General features: G+C 39.4%; 1 protein-coding gene across 1 annotated transcript in view; it reads right to left on the bottom strand.

The window, feature by feature from the left end:
• LOC117083176 (ankyrin repeat domain-containing protein 30B-like) overlaps positions 1-17364 on the bottom strand; it is a 109540-nt gene that overhangs the window by 68465 nt on the left and 23711 nt on the right. Inside the window, 4 exon segments of the mRNA XM_033210517.1 lie at positions 1194-1255; positions 4079-4151; positions 4245-4273; positions 8795-8885. Of these exon segments, the coding sequence (XP_033066408.1) occupies positions 1194-1255; positions 4079-4151; positions 4245-4273; positions 8795-8885 (255 nt within the window).

Genomic DNA, 17364 nt, shown 5'->3' with positions numbered 1-17364 from the left:
ACTCGTGCGTATTTCAAAAAGTAACTCTCTTAAAAATATCTAACTAGCATTGTAGTCCTCATCAAAAATAAGCATGACATTTCAAACAAAATACAATACACTTGCTAGTTGCCATAACACATACCACATTAAACATTTAAACTATTCATGATCAGAGAATTCTTTAGTGTTAAAAATGATGCATGTCATGAAGAGAACTTTGAGAGTCTGTCATATAAGGTATGCAGAGAATGTTGAAAAAGTTGCTTTATTTCAGTAAAGAGGGGCTTAAAACCAGCAACAAGTTTTTGACAAAATTATGCTGCTCGAAAAAGTGCTTCAATAGAATGTAAATGCAGTAAGGGAGAAAAATTATGTCATGTCTAAATGAACGCAAACAAATATTAAAATCTTTTTGTTTGATGGCAAATCAGATAAAATCTACTTGTCTATTGACTTCCACTCTTTGCTGTTACCCCCAGGCAGCAGCTGCTTATTTCTAAGAGGTCAGACATTGTCCATGTCTTTCCACAGCTGTGACCTTAAATTACATCACTATTATTTGACGCTCATGCTGCTGCAGCTTGACTGCCTGCCATAAAGGGACTCGAGGAGTTCTTTTGTGAAAATAATTTATATTTTCCCAAAGACTACTCAACCAATACTCTTGTTATTATAGTCCCACAAGGTTTCCTATTCCTCACACTTTTCTTTCTCCGGAAATGTTCCCTCGGGTCTATACTGAACAAGAAAGAAATGTCAATATGTCAAGTCCCCGGCATTAACTTTTCAGGTCCCAACTCTTACAATACTGCAGTTTAAACTGTCTCTCGATGAATCCAATTAGAACCTTTGTACATCTAGATAGATACACCACAGAATCATAAATCTGCCCACAGCTGGACTCGGTGTAATTCTTTCACTTTTAGACAAACTTATTTCAGGTCCCATGTGAATTTCTAGTGACTTCTAAGCCTTACTTTTTACACTATACCACACTGGCTTCTTAAATTAATCCTAGAAACCAGGAGAATTTCCCTACGAAGCAGTAATCTACTTAGCACATAGATTCTCCATTAAGCGCATTCTGAAACATATCAAACATAATTTGGGGGTGACACATGCAGAGGTGAGAAAATAAAGTCTAAGCCTCTGATTTTACGTTTTCGTATCACGCAATACTAATATTTTTAAAAATCAGTTATGCACAGTACCTCAAAATCCAAATCATCTTCCTTATCGTCCTTTTCTTTGCATTCTGATGGGAACTTCCGAGCTATAAAAGGTTAATCACAGATACATTCATGAGAACATTTCTCTACTGTAAACTTTAAAAACACATACTTCCATACTTGCTGTCCTTTCAGAAAACTTTAATAACCTATCATCTCTCACTTCGTTGTAAATTTTCACTTTGTAGTATTATTTAGTTTGATTGACTCCGCAATCTCTATTACACAGTTCTTCAAAAAAGATGATTTATCGATGAACAAGATTTTTTAGGGATGTTAACTTTTGATGTTAGTAAACTATATGTCCAACCCTTTTACATTTCAGTATGCCACGACAGTATATTGGGTGTGTATATGTTTTAGGAAGAGAAGCTTAAAAAGTTTTATTGTATATAAATTAAGAACTGCTTTAATTACAGTGACGTAGTTCTTCCCTAATGCAACACTATCTTCAGAGTCAGCTTGTGAGACCTTGGAGAAACATCGGGATTGTGTAGGTCAAACTAATTGCCCTAAGTAATGTAATGTTCCCACATGTTATAGGATAAAATCAAGGCCCATACAAGACTTGAGGAGCTCTCAGGCCCATGAGACAGAAAATGAATTTATACCAAAAATGACGTCCAGTTCTCTTTACCATCTTCACTCATTTTTAGAAAAGTACCCTGGATCCCTGGATCGCTTCAGAGATCTAACGTGTTGCAACAGCATAGCTCTAAAATCCGTGGGTCACAGTTTGAATTGTTAGTGAAATGTACGATTGGACAAGGAAATACTTTAAATATTTTAGTTTTAATTTCTAACAAATAAAAAGTCAGTAGATAAAACTAACTTAAAGACTCTGAAATCTGCATGTTTTCATTTTTATTTATTACTTATCAGCATAAAAATTGTATAGTTAACTATGGTACAGTCATACAAGGGAATTTTATACACAAACGAATATTTAAAAACACAGTTAATTGTGTCCATTATGGATGTCTCTAAAAATTATCATGCTGATCACAAAAGAATGTTGCCAAAAATTACATTGTACACCCATGTATGCAGTAGAAGTTGGAAAAAAAATTTTACATATTAAATATGACCACACACACATGTTGTAAAATATTTAAACATGCATAAGAATTGTTTTAAAAGGTAGTTTAAGGCCGGGCGCGGTGGCTCAAGCCTGTAATCCCAGCACCTTGGGAGGCCGAGACGGTCGGATTACGAGGTCAGGAGATCAAGACCATCCTGGCTAACACGATGAAATCCCGTCTCTACTAAAAAATACAAAAAACTAGCCAGGCGAGGTGGCGGGCACCTGTAGTCCCAGCTACTCGGGAGGCTGAGGCTGGAGAATGGCGTGAACCCGGAGGCGGAGCTTGCAGTGAGCTGAGATCCGGCCACTGCACTCCAGCCTGGGAGACAGAGCGAGACTCCGTCTCAGAAAAAAAAAAAAAAAAAAAAAAAAAGAAGTAGTAGTTTAGAATATTGGTCACTTCTAGACAATAAATGGGACTAGCGTAAAAAGACTCTGGGCCGGGTGTGGTGGCTCACGCCTGTAAAGCCAGCACTTTGGGAGGCCGAGGTGGGTGGATCACCAGGTCAGCAGATCCAGACCATCCTGGCTAACATGGTGAAACCCCGTCTCTCCTAAAAAATACAAAAAATTAGCCGGACGTGGTGGCGGGCGCCTGTAGTCCCAGCTACTCCGGAGGCTGAGGCAGGAAAATGGCGTGAACCCGGCAGGCGGAGCTTCCAGTGAGCCGAGATCCCGCCACTGCTCCCCAGCCTGCGCCAGAGAGCGAGACTCCCTCTCGAAAAAAGGAAAAGAAAGAAAAAAGAAAATTTAAGACATGAAAACAAATTCTACACATAGTCTATAACCACACACACACGCTGTGAATTTTTGTTTGTTTGTTCGTTTGCTTTTGGAGATGGAGTCTCACTCTGTCACTCAGGCTAAAGTGGCACAAGCTTGGCTCACTGCAACTTCTGCCTCCTAGGTTCAAGCGATTCTCCTGCCTCAGCCTCCAGAGTAGCTGAGATTACAGGCACCCACCACCACAACCGGCGATTCTTAGTTATTTTTAATAGAGCTGGGGTTTCACTATGTTGACCAGGTTGGTCTGGGACTCCTGACCTTCAGTTATCTGCCCGCCTTGGTCCCCCAAAATGCTGGGATTGCAGGCATGTGTCACCGTGCACAGCCTGGTGTAAAATGTTTCAAACGTGCCTGGGAATGACAACCAAAACTAATTCAGGCTGTTTTGTACCTCTAGGCAATTAATTACGGTAGCATAAAAAGACACCAAGGCCAAATGCTTGAGAGTCACTCTTCTAAAACACTGTGCCTAGCAAAGAGCCATCAAGTCATGATTTGTTTTATATTATAAGTCACACACACACACACACACACACACACCACACACCACACACACACTCAGTCATCGAATCAGAGAAAAAGAAACTGATTTTCTTTTGATTCTCAGAGTGACAACACTCACAACTGTCATGTCAGCAAGTGAAACTTTCCTCTCAGATCAGAATTCCAAGTAGCGTTTGAACCACTGCAAATATTTCACAGTCTCAAAATTCACCTGCCTGAAAACCAAGCAGGTACAGAAATTGCAAATTGGAAACTTTATACTCTCAGGACATTAAAGTAGAACCACATGAGGTTAAGCAGAATATTTTTTTAAACTCTTATGCTTGTAAATGGCATTTTCTCAAACATAAATACTAACATTGGCATTATTTGTACCAAGATTTCCCGTCAAATTTTGAAAAGAAAACAACATTGGGAATAAAAAAAGGCTCTCAGCATTTCAAATATTTTAATATTCTTCTTTCCAGAGTAAAATTAAAATTACAAAATTTACCTGCTTTGAATGTTTCTCTGTCCTTCAATTCTAAGGCTTTATTTGGATTAGAAGCTTTCATTCCACCGGTAGGCTAAATGGGTTTGGAAACAAAATAATGAATATATAATGTATACTTCATAAAATATGTAGTTAATATTCAGGATAAAAATAGAAAAGTTGTTACCTGCAGAAGACCATCTTTATCAGAAGACTCTGAAAGAAAAGGGACATATATAATTGATAATATGCAAGCCTGACAAAGCCTACCAAACATTCACACAGTGTGAATATGAAGAAGAATCCTCATGCTTGGATGGAAAAGGGAATACACTAGGTTGTGGGGTCTTTTGGGTTCTTGTCTTTGTTAACATGCCAACGTGACAGAAATATCCCGAAGAAAATTTAACAGATAAATTTCATCAAACATGCTGTGAAGATTTCCACAGTGAAGAGATATTTAAAGTGACAATAACTAAAGCAGAAAAATCCTAATACCAGTAGGAGTAAGCTGCCATATAAGGAAAGAAGTTGTATTCAGTAAGATGACCAAGTCACGACCCCCCGCCCCCCCAAAAAAACAAATTGTCCAAGCTGATGGTAGAATGCTATGGTATATAGTTAAGGAAACACATGAGAATCACTTATGTCAAATTACTACAAGCACCTCTTATGTTCTTCAATTTGTCCTGTACTTTAGAAATTGCAAATTTGCGATGAGGGTTCAAAGGTACAATTCACTTATCATTGCAGAGAAGGTTCTAAATGTATCAGCATAAATATCTACTTATAGAATAATAGTTAATAAATATGTTCATTTTTGTACCTGTGTGAAATATGAGTATTTTTACATTTATGGGGTTCTCTAGTTTAGTCCTCTTAAAATTTCCTGATCCACTTATACAAAAAGGTCAAAGTATACCCATCAACAAACTAATCCAGGCCCGGTGCAGTGACTCCTGCCTGTAATTCCAGCATGTTAGAAAGCTGAGGAAGGCAGATCTCTCGAGGCCAGGAGTTTCAAACCAGCCTGGCCAAAATAGCGAAACCCTATCTCCACAAAAAATACTAAAATCAGTCAAGTATCGTGGCACATGCCTGGAACCCAAGCCACTCAGGGGCCTGAGCTACAAGAATCACTTGAACTCAGGAGGCGGAGGTTGCAGTTAGCCAAGATCATGCCACTGCACTCCAGCCTGGATGACAGAGCGAGATTCTGTCTCAAAAAAAGAAAAGAAAAAAAAAAACCCTAATATGAAAGTATCAAAAGCTATAAGTCAATTTCCAGAGACTTTTTACATATCATTTACCTGCGTGTTGCAATGTTAGAATAATGGTTATTGAAAATAACAATTTCAGAGTTCAACGAATGAATTCTACAATTGCTTTGTTGCTAAAAGTTATTCTATTTTTTATGCCACATGAGTTGTTAAACTACTGTTATGAAAAAGCTCTTAGCTGAACACAGTGGCTTAAGGCTGTAATCCCAGTACTTTGGGAGGCCAAGACGGGCGGATCAAGAGGTCAGGAGATCAAGACCATTCTGCCTAACTCGGTGAAACTCCATCTGTACTAAAAAATACAAAAACCTAGCTGGGCGAGGTGGTGGGCGCCTGCAGTCCCAGCTACTCGGGAGGCTGAGGCAGGAGAATGACATAAACCCGGGAGGCAGAGCTTGCAGTGACCTGAAATCCGGCCACTGCCCTCCAGCCTGGGTGACAAAGTGAGACTCTTGTCTCAACGAAAAAAAAAAAAAAAAAAAAGCTATTATAAAACACTTAGCATCAAGAAAAACCAGACATTTCTTTCACATAGAAATATATCCCTTTCATCAAATAATATTAATAAAATAGGCTTAATCTCTCAGTTTTTTCTACTTTTTTATTTTTCACTATGACATACTTTAATATATTTAGAAATATCACTTATACATGTTGTTTCCCTTGAGAGATGATTGATCATCTCTCAGTTAAGGCACTTCAGGGATATTAACCCTCTAAAACACACCAAATTTATGTCTAACCATTTTAAGGCTAAATACGCATGAGCATATTGCATGTATGTGTTTTAGAAAAAAAGTGCCTAAAATTGTATCCGATATGCTTTAAATAAAAACCTGCTTTAATTACAATGAGAAGGTCCTTCTCGATTCATTAATATCTTTAAAATTTACGTCTGAAGCACTGAAGAAACCTCAGAAATTCAGATGTAAGAATTGATGCCATTAATTCATCTGCTTGTTTTAGGTAAAAATACGATAAATGTACATCCTCACTAAGGGCAAAGACAGCAGAGTGCCATGAGATAGGAAATGAATATGTAACCAAAATGTTTTCCTTTATGAAGAAAATAGCTGGCTTTAACCTTTCTAAGACAAGATAAAAGAGCAAAATAGGCAGAGATGAAACTTTCAGAGCTATGTCATCATCAAGGAACCGTTTATCACTTGGAATTTAGGAATCCTAGGTATGGTTGAAAACTCTATTTCTAAACTGTGATCTGATTTTCCTTGAAGTTCACAATTCAGGAAATACTACCTTTGTTATTTTCTTTTATTACTTTTATATTTATAAAGGGGTACGCTGGAGATTTTTTAGAGTCAGGACAGGTCACATGGCATAGCTCTAAAGATTAGTGAGCCACATTTGTAATGGCTACTGAAATGTATGGCTGTGCATACTCTATATTAAATACTTCACTTTAAATTTCTAATATAGCATGAAGCTGGACATACACTTAAACAAAGGCTTGTTGGCATCTGCAGTTATATTTATGTTGCTTTTGTATCATCATGAAGAGAGTCTAATTAAACGTGGTGCTACGTGAACATGCAATATGCACACTACGAAATCTTTTTTGTTGTTGTTTTTTCTACGGAGTCCTGTCCTGTCGCCCAGGCTGGAGTGCAGTGGGCAATTTCAGCTCACTGCAAGCTCTGCTTCAAGTGTTGTTGCATTCTCCTGCCTCAGCCTCCCAAGTAGCTGGGACTACATGTGCCCGCCACCAAGCCCGGCTAATTTTTTGTATGTTTTCGTAGACACGGGGTTTCACCATGTTAGCCAGGATGGTCTCGATCTGCCGACCTCGTGATCCACCAGCCTCGGCCTCCCACAGTCCTGGGATTACAGGCCTGAGACACTGCGCCCGGCCTGAAATCTTAAAATGAATGAAAGACGAGCTAATCGCCGAACACAACAAAGTTGCTGTGGAATGACAAGAACACGGTACAACCATTTATATATGATGTTTGCAAAAAGTGTTAATACCAATACGTATATGCTGAGTGATGAGGAGAGAAGTGATCTTGAATCAGAGGAGCAAATCATGACACTGAGAAAATAAATACAAAAGCTGGACGGAGAATGCTACGCCGTGTCCTCAATGCAACACATTAAAATGATGTATATCATTATATTGCAAGCATTCATCGTGCTCTTTACCATGTCCTGTCATTGAGAAGGTACATCGTTCAGAAGAGTGTTCAGCTGAATGTAGAATTCACATCTCATCAGTGAAAGTGTTATGAATTGATCAGCTTGGATATATACTTAGAGAATAATACTAAATATAAATATTCACTGATTCTCATACCCAGATGGTATAATGGTATGCCAACATTTTTGTAATTTGTAGCTTAGCCATCTCAATATTTCTTGATCCACTCATGGAGGAAGATGTACAAACTCATCAGGAATAGCAAATATGCTTTCAATATTGATATATTTGTTTCAAATTTAGTTGCAACAGACTTCTTAAATATTAATAACATTTTCTATATTAACATCAGTACAGTCCCTATGAACAACAACAATTTAAGTATTCAAGTAAAACATTCTGAATTTTCTTTCTTCTTCTTCTCTAGCTAAAAACGTACTCAAAAATAAGTGCAACATCATGCTTTCTCCTGCTCCTTTTCGGTCTTCACCTTCTATATCCAATTGCTCTTCCCCCACATTTCTCCCAGGAAAGGCCTCTCCTCTTGTTACTCAGAGCAAGGTCCAAGGACAACCAGCAACAGCATCGCCTGACATCTTGTTAAAAATGCAGAATCCCTAGTCAGCTGAATCACAGTGTGGATTGTTAAAAGGGTTTCCAGCTGACTTTCTAAATTTTGAACACTACTGCTCTATACGGAGTGTATGTGACAAATTACATACATGTGTGGCCGTGCATATAGGCTTATTCTCACCTACTGCAAATACAACACAGCTCTCCATGGTCAGGTGCTTCCATCCCTAATGGCTGCCCACCACTGAGAAAGTTGGAAAGAGTCACAGTATTTTTGCACTAATTCTCTGGTAAGTTTTGGTACTAGAAAGTCACTTTATATTCTTCCCAAATTTCTAACCATACCGGATCTTTTCCTAAAGAATCATTTCATTTTACCATCCCGCGTTATATAAACCTGCTTCTCGTTCCTTCCTGTACTCCGTGTACTGTCTGTCTTTCTCTGTCTTCATTTCCTCTTTTACTACTGTCATCTTTCTTATTTTCTCATTTTCCTCAGGTCTTGGAATGTCTTGAATTCAAACTAATAATTCAGTTCCCTTTCAGCACTCTCAATGTAGTCTGTTGCCAACACCTGATAAGAGGTACAATTTATCACAATTTCACTTCACATTTTTTCCATGCTTTGCATTTAGGAGGTACTTTTCTTCAGCTATTTGGCGATATCCTTCCTCATCTGTTTATAGAAAAACTTGGTCAAATGACTTTTTAAATAAAAATGGTTCTTACCTTCTAACTTTCCACTTATTTTACCAAATTCTTTTTGATGTGTAGGCTTGGGTAAGCACTCATCATTCTGTAAAAGATTCTCAGGGAAATTCTGTTAAAAGTAATATCAATCAGTAATTTCAATGGAGAAATCCCAATAATGAAGAGTATCAAAATTTCCTAAGTAAAATCTTTTTGAAAAACACAGTTTCCTACTTTACAAGCAATTCGACTTAAGAGCAGACGTGTGTTGAAACCCAAAACACTTTGATAGAAAACCTCTCGTAACGCTCTCTACATCAAATTTATCTTTACGTTCGTGATGCTATGAACTTGGTTAGTGAGCAGGAAAAACAAATCCCATGCACGAAAAAATTCACTGGTGCGTATTTCAAAAAGTAACTCTCTTAAAAATATCTAACTAGTGTTGTAGTCCTCATCAAAAATAAGCATGACATTTCAAACAAAATACAATGCACTTGCTAGTGGCCATAACACATACCACATTAAACATTTAAACTATTCATGATCAGATAATTCTTTAGTGTTAAAAATGATGCATGTCATGAGGAGAACTTTGAGAGTCTGTCATATAATGTATGCAGAGAATGTTGAAAAAGTTGCTTTATTTCAGTAAACAGGGGCTTAAAACCAGCAACAAGTTTTTGACAAAATTTATGCTGCTCGAAAAAGTACTTCAATAGAATGTAAATGCAGTAAGGGAGAAAAATTATGTCATGTCTAAATGAAAGCAAACAAATATTAAAATCTTTTTGTCTGATGAGAAATCAGATAAAATCTACTTATCTATTGACTTCCACCCTTTGCTGTTACCACCAGGCAGCAGCTGCTTATTTCTAAGAGGTCAGACATTGTCCATGTCTTTCCACAGCTGTGACCTTAAAATACATCACTATTATTTGATGCTCATGCTGCTGCAGCTTGACTGCCTGCCATAAAGGGACTCGAGGAGTTCTTTTGTGAAAATAATTTATATTTTCCCAAAGACTACTCAACCAATACTCTTGTTATTATAGTCCCACAAGGTTTCCTATTCCTCACACTTTTCTTTCTCCGGAAATGTTCCCTCAGGTCTATACTGAACAAGAAAGAAATGTCAATATGTCAAGTCCCCGGCATTAACTTTTCAGGTCCCAACTCTTACAATACTGCAGTTTAAACTGTCTCTCGATGAATCCAATTAGAACCTTTGTACATCTAGATAGATATACCACAGAATCATAAAGCTGCCCACAGCTGGACTCAGTGTAATTCTTTCACTTTTAGACAAACTTATTTCAGATCCCATGTGAATTTCTAGTGACTTCTAAGCCTTATTTTTTACACTATACCACACTGGCTTCTTAAATTAATCCTAGAAACCAGGAGAATTTCCCTACGAAGCAGTAATCTACTTAGCACATAGATTCTCCATTAAGCGCATTCTGACTCATATCAAACATAATTCGGGGGTGACATATGCAGAGGTGAGAAAATAAAGTCTAAGCCTCTGATTTTACGTTTTCATATCACACAATACTAATATTTTTAAAAATCAGTTATGCACAGTACCTCAAAATCCAAATGATCGAGGGGCGGAGCAAGATGGCCGAATAGGAACAGCTCCAGTCTCCAACTCCCAGCGCGAGTGACACAGAAGACTGGTGATTTCTGCATTTTCAACTGAGGTACTGGGGTCATCTCTCTAGGGAGTGCCAGACAATCAGTGCTGGTCAGCTGCTGCAGCCTGACCAGCCTGAGCTGAAGCAGGGCGAGGCATCGCCTCACCTGGAAGCGCAAGGGGGAAGGAAATCCGTTTTCCTAGCCAGGGGAACTGAGACACACAACACCTGGAAAATCGGTAACTCCCACCCCAATACTGCGCTTTAAGGAAACAGGCACACCAGGAGAATATATCCCACACCTGGCCGGGAGGGTCCCACGCCCACGGAGCCTCCCTCACTGCTAACACAGCAGTCTGCCGCCATCGATCGGCAAGGCAGCAGCGAGGCTGGGGGAGGGGCGCCCGCCATTGCCGAGGCTTAAGTAGGTAAACAAAGCCGCTGGGAAGCTCAAACTGGGTGGAGCTCACAGCAGCTCAAGGAAACCTGCCTGTCTCTGTAGACTCCACCTCTGGGGACAGCCCACAGCTGAGGTCCAATAGGGGAAGCAGCGTGGGCCGGTGCAGAGGCGAACGACTCTGTCTGACAGCTTTGGGGAGAGCTGTGGATCTCCCAATGCGGAGGTTGAGATCCGAGAACGGACAGACTGCCTGCTCAGGTGGGTCCCTGACCCCTGAGTAGCCTAGCTGGGAGACATCCCCCACTAGGGGCAGTCTGATACCCCATACCTCACAGCGTGGAGTCATCCCTGAGAGGAAACTTCCAAAGGAAGAATCAGACAGGTACACTCGCTGTTCAGCAATATTCTATCTTCGGCAACCTCTGCTGCTGATACCCAGGCAAACAGGGTCTGGAGTGGACCTCAAGCAATCTCCAACAGACCAACAGACAGTCCTTCTGACTGTCAGATGGAAAACTATCGAACAGAAAGGACACCTACGCCAAAACCCCATCAGTACGTCACCGTGATCAAAGACCAGAGACAGATAAAACCACAAAGATGGGGAAGAACCAGGGCAGAAAAGCTGGAAATTCAAAAAATAAGAGCGCATCTCCCCCTGCAAAGGAGCGCAGCCCATCGCCAGCAACGGATCAAAGCTGGTCAGAGAATGACTTTGACGAGATGAGAGAAGAAGGCTTCAGCCCATCAAACTTCTCAGAGCTAAAGGAGGAATTACGTACCCAGTGCAAAGAAACTAAAAATCTTGAAAAAAGAGTGGAAGAATTGACAGCTAGACTAATTAATGCAGAGAAGATCACAAACGAAATGACAGAGATGAAAACCATGACACGAGAAATACGTGACAAATGCACAAGCTTCAGTAACCGACTCGATCAACTGGAAGAAAGAGTATCAGCGATTGAGGATCAAATGAATGAAATGAAGCGAGAAGAGAAACCAAAAGAAAAAAGAAGAAAAAGAAATGAACAAAGCCTGCAAGAAGTATGGGATTATGTAAAAAGACCAAATCTACGTCTGATTGGGGTGCCTGAAAGTGAGGGGGAATGCCGGGCGCGGTGGCTCAAGCCTGTAATCCCAGCACTTTGGGAGGCCGAGACGGGTGGATCACGAGGTCAGGAGATCGAGACCATCCTGGCTAACACGGTGAAACCCCGTCTCTACTAAAAAATACAAAAAAAAAAAAAATTAGCCGGCGAGGTGGCGGGCGCCTGTAGTCCCAGCTACTCGGGAGGCTGAGGCAGGAGAATGGCGTGAACCCGGAGGCGGAGCTTGCAGTGAGCTGAGATCCGGCCACTGCACTCCAGCCTGGGCGGCAGAGCCAGACTCCGTCTCAAAAAAAAAAAAAAAAAAAAGAAAGTGAGGGGGAAAATGGAACCAACTTGGAAAACACTCTTCAGGATATCATCCAGGAGAACTTCCCCAACCTAGTAGGGCAGGCCAACATTCAAATTCAGGAAATACAGAGAACACCACAAAGATACTCCTCCAGAAGAGCAACTCCAAGACACATAATTGCCAGATTCACCAAAGTTGAAATGAAGGAAAGAATCTTAAGGGCAGCCAGAGAGAAAGGTCGGGTTACCCACAAAGGGAAGCCCATCAGACTAACAGCAGATCTCTCGGCAGAAACTCTACAAGCCAGAAGAGAGTGGGGGCCAATATTCAACGTTCTTAAAGAGAAGAATTTTAAACCCAGAATTTCATATCCAGCCAAACTAAGTTTCATAAGTGAAGGAGAAATAAAATCCTTTACAGATAAGCAAATGCTTAGAGATTTTGTCACCACCAGGCCTGCCTTACAAGAGACCCTGAAGGAAGCACTAAACATGGAAAGGAACAACCGGTACCAGCCATTGCAAAAACATGCCAAAATGTAAAGACCATTGAGGCTAGGAAGAAACTGCATCAACTAACGAGCAAAATAACCAGTTAATATCATAATGACAGGATCAAGTTCACACATAAAAATATTAATCTTAAATGTAAATGGACTAAATGGTCCCATTAAAAGACACAGACTGGCAAACTGGATAAAGAGTCAAGACCCATCAGTCTGCTGTATTCAGGAGACCCATCTCACATGCAGAGACATACATAGGCTCAAAATAAAGGAATGGAGGAAGATCTACCAAGCAAATGGAGAACAAAAAAAAGCAGGGGTTGCAATACTAGTCTCTGATAAAACAGACTTTAAACCATCAAAGATCAAAAGAGACAAAGAAGGACATTACATAATGGTAAACGGATCAATTCAACAGGAAGAGCTAACTATCCTAAATATATAAGCACCCAATACAGGAGCACCCAGATTCATAAAACAAGTCCTTAGAGACTAACAAAGAGACTTAGACTCCCATACAATAATAATGGGAGACTTCAACACCACACTGTCAACATTAGACAGAACAACGAGACAGAAAGTCAACAAGGATATCCAGGAATTGAACTCATCTCTGCACCAAATGAACCTAATAGACATCTACAGAACTCTTCACCTCAAAACAACAGAATATACATTCTTCTCAGCACCACATCACACTTATTCCAAAATTGACCACATATTTGGAAGTAAAGCACTCCTCAGCAAATGTACAAGAACAGAAATTATAACAAACTGTCTCTCAGACCACAGTGCAATCAAACTAGAACTCAGGACTAAAAAACTCAATCAAAACCGCTCAACTACATGGAAACTGAATAACCTGCTCCTGAATGACTACTGGGTACATAACGAAATGAAGGCAGAAATAAAGATGTTCTTTGAAACCAATGAGAACAAAGATACAACATACCAGAATCTCTGGGACACATTTAAAGCAGTGTGTAGAGGGAAATTTATAGCACTAAATGCCCACAAGAGAAAGCTGGAAAGATCTAAAATGGACACTCTAACATCACAATTAAAAGAACTAGAGAAGCAAGAGCAAACACATTCAAAAGCTAGCAGAAGGCAAGAAATAACTAAGATCAGAGCAGAACTGAAGGAGATAGAGATACAAGAAACCATCCAAAAATTCAGTGAATCCAGGAGTTGGTTTTCTGAAAAGATCAACAAAATTGATAGACCGCTAGCAAAACTAATAAAGAAGAAAAGAGAGAAGAGTCAAATAGATGCAATAAAAAATAATAAAGGGGATATCAACACCAACCCCACAGAAATACAAAATACCATCAGGGAATACTATAAACACCTCTATGCAAATAAACTAGAAAATCTAGAAGAAATGGATAATTTCCTGGACACTTACACTCTCCCAAGACTAAACCAGGAAGAAGCTGAATCCCTGAACAGACCAATAGCAGGCTCTGAAATTGAGGCAACAATTAATAGCCTACCAACCAAAAAGAGCCCAGGATCAGATGGATTCACAGCTGAATTCTACCAGAGGTACAAGGAGGAGCTGGTACCATTCCTTCTGAAATTATTCCAATCAATAGAAAAAGAGGGAATCCTCCCTAACTCATTTTATGAGGCCAACATCATCCTGATACCAAAGCCTGGCAGGGACACAACAAAAAATGAGAATTTTAGACCAATATCCCGGATGAACATCGATGCAAAAATCCTCAATAAAATACTGGCAAACCGGATCCAGCAGCACATCAAAAAGCTTATCTACCATGATCAAGTGGGCTTCATCCCTGGGATGCAAGGCTGGTTCAGCATATGCAAATCAATAAATGTAATCCAGCATATAACCAGAACCAAAGACAAAAACCACATGATTATCTCAATAGATGCAAAAAAGGCCTTTGACAAAATTCAACAGCCCTTCATGCTAAAAATGCTCAATAGATTCGGTATTGATGGAACAAATCTCAAAAATATAGGAGCTATTTATGACAGACCCACAGTCAATATCATACTGAATGGGCAAAAACTGGAAAAATTCCCTTTGAAACCTGGCACAAGACAGGGATGCCCTCTCTCACCACTCCTCTTCAACATAGTGTTGGAAGTTCTGGCTAGGGCAATCAGGCAAGAGAAGGAAATAAAGGGTATTCAGTTAGGAAAAGAAGAAGTCAAATTGTCCCTGTTTGCAGATGACATGATTGTATATTTAGAAAACCCCATCATCTCAGCCCAAAATCTCCTTCAGCTGATAAGAAACTTCAGCAAAGTCTCAGGATACAAAATGAATGTGCAAAAATCACAAGCATTCTTATACACCAGTAACAGTCAAACAGAGAACCAAATCATGAATGAACTTCCATTCACAATTGCTTCAAAGAGAATAAAGTACCTAGGAATCCAACTTACAAGCGATGTAAAGGACCTCTTGAAGGAGAACTACAAACCACTGCTCAGTGAAATAAAAGAGGACACAAACAAATGGAATAACATTCCATGCTCATGGATAGGAAGAATCAATAGTGTGAAAATGGTCATACTGCCCAAGGTCATTTATAGATTCAATGCCATCCCCATCAAGCTACCAATGAGTTTCTTCACAGAATTGGAAAAAACTGCTTTAAAGTTCATATGGAACCAAAAAAGAGCCCGCCTTGCCAAGACAATCCTAAGTCAAAAGAGCAAAGCTGGAGGCGTCACGCTACCTGACTTCAAACTATACTACAAGGCTACAGTAACCAAAACAGCATGGTACTGGTACCAAAACAGAGATATAGACCAATGGAACAGAACAGAGTCCTCAGAAATAATACCACACATCTATAGCCATCTGATCTTTGGCAAACCTGACAAAAACAAGAAATGGGGAAAGGATTCCCTATTTAATAAATGGTGTTGGGAGAATTGGCTAGTCATAAGTAGAAAGCTGAAACTGGATCCTTTCTTTACTCCTTATACGAAAATTAATTCAAGATGGATTAGAGACTTAAATGTTAGATCTAATACCATAAAAACCCTAGAAGAAAACCTAGGTAATACCATTTAGGACATAGGCATGGGCAAGGACTTCATGTCTAAAACACCAAAAGCAACAGCAACAAAAGTCAAAATTGACAAATGGGATCTAATTAAACTAAAGAGCTTCTGCACAGCAAAAGAAATTACCATCAAAGTGAACAGGCAACCCACAGAATGGGAGAAAATTTTTGCAATCTACTCATCAGATAAAGGGCTAATATCCAGAACCTACAAAGAACTCAAACAAATTTACAAGAAAAAAACAAACAACCCCATCAAAAAGTGGGCAAAGGATATGAACAGATATTTCTCAAAAGAAGACATTCATACAGCCAACAGACACATGAAAAAATGCTCATCATCACTGGCCATCAGAGAAATGTAAATCAAAACCACAATGAGATACCATCTCACACCAGTTAGAATGGCAATCATTAAAAAGTCAGGAAACAACAGGTGCTGGAGAGGATGTGGAGAAATAGGAACACTTTTACACTGTTGGTGGGATTGTAAACTAGTTCAATCATTATGGAAAACAGTATGGCGATTCCTCAAGGATCTAGAACTAGAAGTACCATATGACCCAGCCATCCCATTACTGGGTATATACCCGAAGGATTATAAATCATGCTGCTATAAAGACACATGCACACGTATGTTTATTGCAGCACTATTCACAATAGCAAAGACTTGGAATCAACCCAAATGTCCATCAGTGACAGACTGAATGAAGAAAATGTGGCACCTATACACCATGGAATACTATGCAGCCATAAAAAAGGATGAGTTCGTGTCCTTTGTAGGGACATGGATGCAGCTGGAAACCATCATTCTCAGCAAACTATCGCAAGAACAGAAAACCAAACACCGCATGTTCTCACTCTTAGGTGGGAACTGAGCAATGAGATCACTTGGACTCAGGAAGGGGAACATCACACACCGGGGCCTATCATGGGGAGGGGGGAGGGGAGTGGGATTGCATTGGGAGTTTTACCAGATGTAAATGACGAATTGATGAATGCTGACCAGTTGATGGGTGCAGCACACCAACATGGCACAAGCATACATATGTAACAAACCTGCACATGTACCCTAGAACTTAAAGTATAGTAATAATAAAATAAATGTAAAAAATAAAATCAAATAAAAAATTTTTAAAAAATTCCGAAATTAAAATCTTACCACAGACTTATTAAGAGTCTCTGCTTCCAGAATTGTTTACTTGGGGTAAAACCTGAATTCTTCATTTAGATGAAGAGTTTGAAGTCTACTTTTAATGAAATAACTTAGAAAACACACTGGCATGCCTTAATAATACAGACTCTGAGAAAGATAATTTACATTTCTAAATTTCTACCATTATTTTTTAAATTAGAGATAAAGTCTCACTATGCTGCCCACACTGGTCTCAAACTCTTGGGCTCAAGCAATCCTCCTGCATCAGCCTCCTTGGTAGTTGGAACTACAGGCATGCACCACCATGCCCAAATAAATTTTCACAATTTCTAATATTATTTTGTTGTAATTAAAGAACCAATAAGAGAAACTGAGAAAAAACTATCTCCTAAAGACTACATGATATCAAAATAATGTGTCAAAAAAAAAAAACCTATATGCTATCTGGCACAGTTTCGGA

The sequence above is a fragment of the Trachypithecus francoisi genome, unplaced genomic scaffold, assembly GCF_009764315.1.
Source record: "Trachypithecus francoisi isolate TF-2019V2 unplaced genomic scaffold, Tfra_2.0 Contig00298, whole genome shotgun sequence".
Classification (NCBI taxonomy): Eukaryota; Metazoa; Chordata; class Mammalia; order Primates; family Cercopithecidae; genus Trachypithecus; species Trachypithecus francoisi.
Note: the sequence above shows the minus strand (reverse complement) of the source record. Positions and strands in the feature narration are given on the sequence as shown.